This window comes from Ctenocephalides felis, unplaced genomic scaffold (genome assembly GCF_003426905.1).
Source record: "Ctenocephalides felis isolate EL2017-DRISC unplaced genomic scaffold, ASM342690v1 CF-g0.4_SCAFFOLD_01170, whole genome shotgun sequence".
In the NCBI taxonomy this organism is placed as follows: domain Eukaryota; kingdom Metazoa; phylum Arthropoda; class Insecta; order Siphonaptera; family Pulicidae; genus Ctenocephalides; species Ctenocephalides felis.
The window spans coordinates 51158292-51166285 of NW_020537324.1; the positions used below are offsets into that span (position 1 = coordinate 51158292).

Sequence of the window (7994 nt, forward strand, 5' to 3'; positions counted from 1 at the left end):
CGAATACTTTTAACTACTCATAAATGAATTTATCTATTTCGAATTAAGTCGATTATTTCCACAAATTGGGAAGTTCATGTAACTTGCCTCAAGGCAAAATACCAATACCAACTAGTTCAAATTTTATATTTGGCGCCTCTAACAACTTCATATAACACTGATGAAGTTTGCTAAATGTCAATCAAGCAGTTTCCTTGTAATGAACTGATAAAATAAAGTCGATATAACAGATTTCAACACGCCACTAGTTTATAGTATGTTTTTAGATATTTCAAAATGTTTAAAAGAAAATAATAATAAATTACCAACAGGAACTTCGAAGGATATTCGCAAGAAACTGACTCGCAGGTAATACGTTTTGAAAACAAATATATCTTCCGGAAAACCATGATCAAACAATTTTTTCTAACGTTGTGCTACGATAATATATGTATATATATTGCAGTCTTTATATTATTTTATGTTATATATTTATCTTGCTTTCGTCATATTATTTTCGTTTAATATTTTGTTTGATATATCCTAAAACACATTTTCCATCTTTACACGAGACATAATACTTTACAAAAGCTCGATTGGTTTGCGCGTCTGTTATTCCTCGATGGCCATCTATTGTGGGAAATGAAAACTTAAACTAAAACTTGTTTATGAACGTGAAAAATTAACCTATTAAGTTGCAAGAATTATACAAATGATTATCAAAAATAATTTAAATGTTTGTTTATGTAGTCTGATAGTGAAAAATATAAATATATGTAACATTTATGGTATAGTGAATTTTTTTATGAAAACTGTATAATGGTTTTATTATATCAGGCTTTACGTTTTCCTCAGAAGAAGGTAACGTTAAAACTATATTAATTACTCATTCTACCTGTTATCAAACCTATTTTTGATTTAAGAAATATTTTAACAACAATCTAGTTAGATACTTTAGTTTTATTGGTCAATGATTTTACAATCGAGACTATAAAAATAAACATTTGTTAACGAGCCTGTGTTTAGACTATTTAAAATACTAATTTGAGTTTTGTCATTTTAAGGCTAGGCAGTATTTGAAAAGTAAATTAATCGACTCTTTGCGTCTTCATGTACGTGGAGGTACTGGAGGAAATGGTTTGCCCAAATATGGTGGTGTTGGTGGTCAAGGCGGATGCATTTATTTTGAAGCTAGTTCAAAAAACACGCTCAAGGGAGTATTACAAAAGTAAATAACAAGTTGGAAGATAAATTTTGTATTGTATAGTATAATTAATGAATGACAGGTTTTCCAAATAAATTCTCTACATAGAACAAATTATGAACTATAAACAAGAGATAATAATGATTAATAATGCAATGCACTTGCCTTTGAGAAGAGCTTCGATAGCAATAATATTGTGTAATAATTTTATGAAAATATACTTCTTAATAAGTAATTCAATGTGGGATTTCAACCATAAACATTTTATTATACGATGTATATTTTCATTATTATGGCATGTGCTATTTAAAGATCCCTGGTTTAACTTCATTTTGTGTGAATTTATTTAATTAACAAAATTAGCTTTTGTTGACTATTTATTTTTGCCCAAATTACAAATCACCTCCATTTATGTATGTGTCTACAATACTATACTAATAATACTAAATTATTACATGGTCCAAGTGATTTTGACCTTAATCTTATATGATTCAAAGTATTATTATGAATATATATTATATGTTTGCCCTAGGACTCTATTCGAATTTCCAACCTTACAGTTGTTATTTCTTTTAACCATTCTAGATGGCCACAGAAAAGGCTAGCTGCCGGACACGGACAGAACAGTACACGATTGAAAATTCTTGGTGAAAAAGGGAATGATTTAAAATTAGATGTACCGGTTGGAATCAAAGTTATTCGAGAAGATGGAAAACTTATAGGTATTTGACAATGTTAAAAATAAAACATAGATAATTAGTATGAATATTAAGAATATTTATTTTGTTAGAGGACATGGATGAAGAAGGTAAAACATGTGTAGTAGCAAGAGGTGGTTTTGGCGGTAATGCCTACAACAATTATTTGGGAATGAAAGGACAAGCATATTCAGTAACACTGGATCTCAAATTAATTGCTGATGTTGGACTTGTTGGCTTACCAAATGCAGGAAAAAGCACTCTTTTGAGAGCAATATCTAGAGCTAAGCCAAAAGTTGCTAGTTATCCATGTAAAGTAGATAGTTTCAAATATATTTTTAAAATATAATATTTTAAAGCTTCACTTTATAAAGTAATAATTATTTAAATTTGATTTTGAACAGTTACTACAATTCGGCCAAATATAGGAGTAATGGAATATAGAGATTTAAGGCAAATAACTGTGGCCGATTTGCCTGGGCTGATAGAGGGTGCACATGCAAATATGGGTATGATTACTATTTCACATAATTGGAAGTTTTTCAATAAATAAACATTTCTGTTGCCTTTTGTGATTATTAAGATTTCGTGTTATAATAATGTACTGATATTAACTTTAGTCTAATTTACAGGAATGGGACATAAGTTTTTGAAGCATGTCGAAAGAACAAAACTTTTATTGTTAATCTGTGATATTGAAGGATTTCAACTATCAAGAAAGCATCCACAACGAAGTTGTATTGAAACAGTCTTCATACTCAATAAGGAATTAGAATTGTATAAACCAGATTTATTAGAAAAACCTGCCATACTCTTAGTAAATAAAATGGATAAGGAAATAGCGAAAGAAGAATTTGAAAAAATTAAAGGCAATTTGTTTAACTTGCAAGGTTTGCTTAATTATTTTTAGTGATATATAGAGTATGAAAGTATTAGACCTGAATGTTAGTATATATTTTTGTTATTTGCAGATTCTCTCCACATGTGTCCAAATGAAGCTTTACCGAATCAAGTGATACAGTTTGACCATATTTTACCAATATCAGCTAAAACTAATTCAAGTGATATTAATAGAGTGAAAGAAACAATAAGAGAAGTTTTGGATTTGCATGATCAATCACAAACTGAAGAAGTAGATGAAATTGAGACCGTACGAACACTAAAGCAAAGTCTGATTGAGCGAGGCCCCAGTTTGACTTAATTATGTAATACCAAATTATAAAGAATGATTTATTTTTAATATATTTATCATATAATGAGAAATATAATTGTTACTCAAATTACTTGATTCTTTAATCCATATGAGAAATTTTTTTTCTCATATAAATATAATTTTTTTTTATATTTATTAATTTCTCAGGAAAGCCTATGCATGACTATTGTATTGACAGAGAATGTTTTACATGAGGTTTTTTCGAAGTGTTAGTAAAAACAGCTTGATTTTGAACAGAACAAAAAATTGATCTGAAGCACAATTGAGAATTTTTATTTTCCCATAGGGTAGTTATAGTAATGGGTCAAAAATCTAAAATGAAAATTTTTGCAAATCTTCACGTTTTGAAGGTTTCTGAACATTTTGGCACACCTCAGAAAAAATGGATGTGTGTGTGTTTTGTGTGTTCGCATTTTTTCGTTCACGTTTTCGGGCGCACGGATCAACCGATTTGAATGGTTCAAAAAACATTCGATTCCTATTGATAGAGAGATGTGCTTTTGTTTTTGGAAAAGGCAGGTCCAGCCGTTACAGAGATACGGGGCAAAAAGTTCAGAAAATAGAAATCGTGGTTTTGAGAGAACGGAGTATCCGATTTGAATGACCCAAAAAACGTTCAATTTGTAATGATTAGGAGAAGTTGTGTTTAGTTTTTGGTTAAGGCAAGTTTAGCCGTTTCGAAAATACGGGGCAAAAAGTGCCAAAAACGGTAACTCAATTTTTAACAGAACGGAGCGCCCGATTTTTATAATTTAAAAACATTTTATTTGAATTGACAAGATAAAGAACTAATTAAATTTTTGGGATGGCAGGTCTAGCAGTTTCGGAGATCTAGTAAAAAAAAGTAAAAATAAATGCCATTTAGCGATGGCACAAATGATCTGATATTTTATGGAGATTTTAATGTGTATCAATTTTCTTTACGTTTCTATAGGTTCCGCGTAACGTCGTTTGTCCGTCAACATCGATGCGGCGCTTACGCGCTTCGATATCGTCGATTGGAAGTTCAAAATTTCCAAAATATTTCAAAATAGAAAAAATTCACTTCCAATATATATTTTTTTTTTAATTTAATTTTTGGTATGGGAAGTTCCAGCATTTTGCCTTAAGGCACGTTGCCATACACCACTAGTTTTGTGTTACTTTTAATGAATATAAAAAAGGACCTTTTAAATTGAGTTGACAATTTCACTGGATTTTCTTCTGTCAAACCAAGCAATGATTAGTTGACAGAAACAAAATAATGAGCTTTTTTTAGGTTAGAAAGTAATTCAAATAAATATGTTTCGGACAAATCAAATAAATTACTAGTAAATTTCTTCACTTTACTCATAATAGTATAAATTCCTTGTTTTTTCAAAATTCAATCATTTAACCATATCACTTAAGGCACATAAATGAAATGTGTAAAAGCCCAATTCTGCATAAATAACAAAAAATAGATTGCGTTTCATCAACAGAATGTTTACAAAATATAGCTACCTAACGAAACTGGTACGACAAACTAATGTTTTGAAATCAAATTATCAACAAGCAGCTAATTCCAGTAATAAAGCACTTATACTAGGAATTGAAACATCATGTGACGACACTGGATGTGCAATTGTGGACACCGATGGAAATATTCTAGGTGAAGCAGTCCACTGCCAAGAAGCCCTCCATATAAAGTATGTCCCTATAGTCTTCATCAATGAAATGATCAAATAAACATATTTTTGATTGATTTGAATTGTATAGAAATGGTGGAATCATACCTCCGTTGGCCCAAAATGAGCATCGATTACATATTGAAAATGTCTTTGAAAAGACATTACATCAAGCCAACATTTCATTGCAAGATATTAATGCCATTGCTGTTACCAATAGGCCAGGTAGACTATACATAATTTAATAATTAATAATAAATTGACTTTTGTCAAAAGCATGCAAGAACATTATGTCAAGAAATAATTCATTATAGTTTTATTTATCCAGCAAAAATAGTTTTATTTTTCATAAGTACTTTTATTTTTTGACAATCTGTAATTGTAAATATATTAGTTGAAAGTTGATTGTATCATATTCAAATATAAAGGTGTACAGAAATGTATTAACATATCATTCTGTATTAAGTGCATTATTTTGGCTTATAAAATTAAATTCAGATAAGATTACTGAAGGAATTACACTTGTTATATACATATTTTTAAATTACAATTATAAACTTATTTATTCAGGATTACCCCTAAGTTTGATGGTTGGTGTACGCTTTGCAAAACATTTAGCTCGACAACACCGAAAACCTATCATTCCCGTTCATCATATGGAAGCTCATGCATTAACAGTACGACTGGGTAATAGAGAAAAAATTCAATTTCCTTTCCTGGTTCTTCTCATTAGGTAATATATAAAAAATATGATTAGCTGTATAATTAATTTTACTATTATAATTATTTTAATTTGTTCTAGCAATAAGATTAATAAATATGTATTACTCTAGTTATTCTGATAGTGTAATGAATTAGGATTAGAAATTAGGAAGCAATGTTTATTGTTAAAGATGAAGAAAAGGAACCTAAACACTTGGCTTTTTATGAAATTTAAGGATTTCATAAGTTTACATTTTCATATTAAAAATATATATTCGGTTTATTAAAATTTATTATTTCAATTTGGAAAGCATTAATATTGTAAGAAACTGCAAACGAAACTTTATTAAATAACGATTAATTACGATTATCATTTCAGTAACTTTAATTTTCCCTGTTATAAGTATAATATGTATTTTTAATTGCAGTGGTGGCCATAGTTTATTAGCTGTATTCCAAGATATTGATAAAATTTTATTGCTCGGTGATTCATATGATGATGCACCTGGTGAGGCATTTGACAAGGTATTCTCATTATAAATTCATCCTTCTTACATATATCATATTGTATATAAATAAATTTACTAATTCATCTGAATACAGACAGCTAGGCGACTGAAGTTAAATAACTTGAAAGGGTTTGAAAATTTGTCTGGTGGTAAAGCAATAGAGTTAGCAGCAAGAGGTGCAAATAATCCATTCAAATATGATTTTCCATTTTTGTTAAAACATCATAACGACTGTTGCTTTTCATTTGCCGGTCTTAAAAACACCGCTCGAAGACATATTGTTTCAGAGGAGAGGAATTTGGGTAATTTATTTTATGATAAGTAAATTAAATACTTAATTTAGTATAATCATTTAATGAATATATTTTAGTAAAATTCAAATTTAAAAATCTAGTGCGCACATTAATTAAAATCCTAATGTTAATTATTAGTTTCTGATGATACAATAAATCATTATTATAATTGGCAATAATAATAATTATTGAAGAATTGTATTTTGTTCTACAATTTCTGATTTGTACCTACTTTGCTAGAGCTATTATGCTAGTTTTGGTTAAAATATGATAATTAGATTACACCTTATGAGTTTGGTTGTCAACTTTAATTTCCTGTAAATGTTTCTAATTTAATATTAAATTAGAGTTTTAATTATTTTTATGCTTCTATAGTTTAAGTTATAGATTTTTAAAATTTAAGGCATTATAAATGGATTTTGGATTGTCTACAATTTCTTACAGGTGTTAGTCCGGACGGTATTATTCCGGATTATAAAAACTTTTGTGCTTCATTCCAAATGGCTGTTGCAAGACATCTTTGCCATCGAACGCAACGAGCTATGGACTTTTGTAGGTTAAAACAACTAATTCCACAAGATAATGCTAAATTGGTGAGTGGATTCATTTAAATAAAGTATGATGTTTTAATTATATCAACTGATAAGTTAATAGTATTATTTACAATATACTATATTCTTAGGTTGTTTCTGGTGGTGTGGCATGTAATAATTTCATATATGATGCTCTATCGCTTGTTTGCAAAGAAATGGATTACGAAATATTCAGACCAAACCCCAAATTATGTACTGATAATGGAATTATGATTGCATGGAATGGGATTGAAAAGTTAGTATTTATTGAAAAGATTTTACCTATTTATACAACGAAATTATTTTATTCTTGTTTTATGCTAAAAAGATATAGTGCATTTAAAACATTTAAATATTTATTACATATGAATAACATAAAAATGAATTGTTTGACGTTCAAAAATATTTATAACTTGTACTATATTTGAGTTTTGTTATAGTATTTCAATAATATGATGAAAGGAAAAATGATGTAATTTTCCTGATTCTACAATTTTTTAAAAACTGAACATTATATTTTATAATTAGTTTCAATTATTATCAATAGTACTAAAAATACTTGTATGAATTTTTTTATTACAATATGAAGATTATATTGTAGTTTTATATTGCAATGTATCTCATGAATTTTTGCCTTATGCCTTTGATGAAGAATCACAATAAGTGGTCTGTACTCTTATGCATTAATGTATACATTTTCTTATTTCAGATATTTGAGGAACATTGACATAGTCTATGATATTGATTCCATCCAAATCAATCACAAATCTCCATTAGGTGAGAGTTTACTAGAAGATGTAGGGAAGGAAAATATTAAATGCAAATGGGTCAAAATTCATAAAATATATGGTGAACATCATAAATTGAATCCGCAGTGATTAAAATGTGCATTTGTAAACGTTTTGGTGAAATCTGTTTTGTATTTTTCTGTTAAATATGTAAAACTAGAAAAAATTAGAAAACTATTCATATAATTGTAGTTTTTTATTTATTAGGCATATTCAAGTGCATACTTTTTCCATAAGTAACACAATTAAACTTTTCAATAACTTTACCTAATAATATTTATTTTTATAATATTTTTTTTTATTGCAAATAGTAGATAGTCTAGGATCTTTATAAGTTTTTATATTCCGAAAATGAGATTCAATTTTTATATACATAAGCCAAAAAAAGTT

General features: G+C 28.3%; 2 protein-coding genes across 2 annotated transcripts; both read left to right on the forward strand.

The window, feature by feature from the left end:
- Window positions 1–702: 702 nt before the first annotated feature.
- LOC113367366 (GTP-binding protein 10 homolog) lies at window positions 703–3082 on the forward strand. The gene is made up of 7 exons (XM_026608977.1): window positions 703–840; window positions 1044–1207; window positions 1769–1905; window positions 1974–2192; window positions 2286–2390; window positions 2514–2771; window positions 2853–3082. Exons 1-7 carry the CDS (start codon window positions 799–801, stop codon window positions 3080–3082), a joined length of 1155 nt encoding a protein of 384 aa, XP_026464762.1. The 5' UTR covers window positions 703–798.
- Window positions 3083–4479: 1397 nt separating this feature from the next.
- Window positions 4480–7694, forward strand: LOC113367367 (probable tRNA N6-adenosine threonylcarbamoyltransferase, mitochondrial). Its single transcript, XM_026608978.1, has 8 exons — window positions 4480–4761; window positions 4832–4965; window positions 5311–5473; window positions 5871–5967; window positions 6046–6253; window positions 6689–6837; window positions 6927–7072; window positions 7526–7694. The coding sequence occupies exons 1-8, from the start codon at window positions 4556–4558 to the stop codon at window positions 7692–7694; spliced, it is 1272 nt and encodes a 423-aa protein (XP_026464763.1). The 5' UTR covers window positions 4480–4555.
- The last annotated feature ends 300 nt before the right edge of the window (window positions 7695–7994 follow it).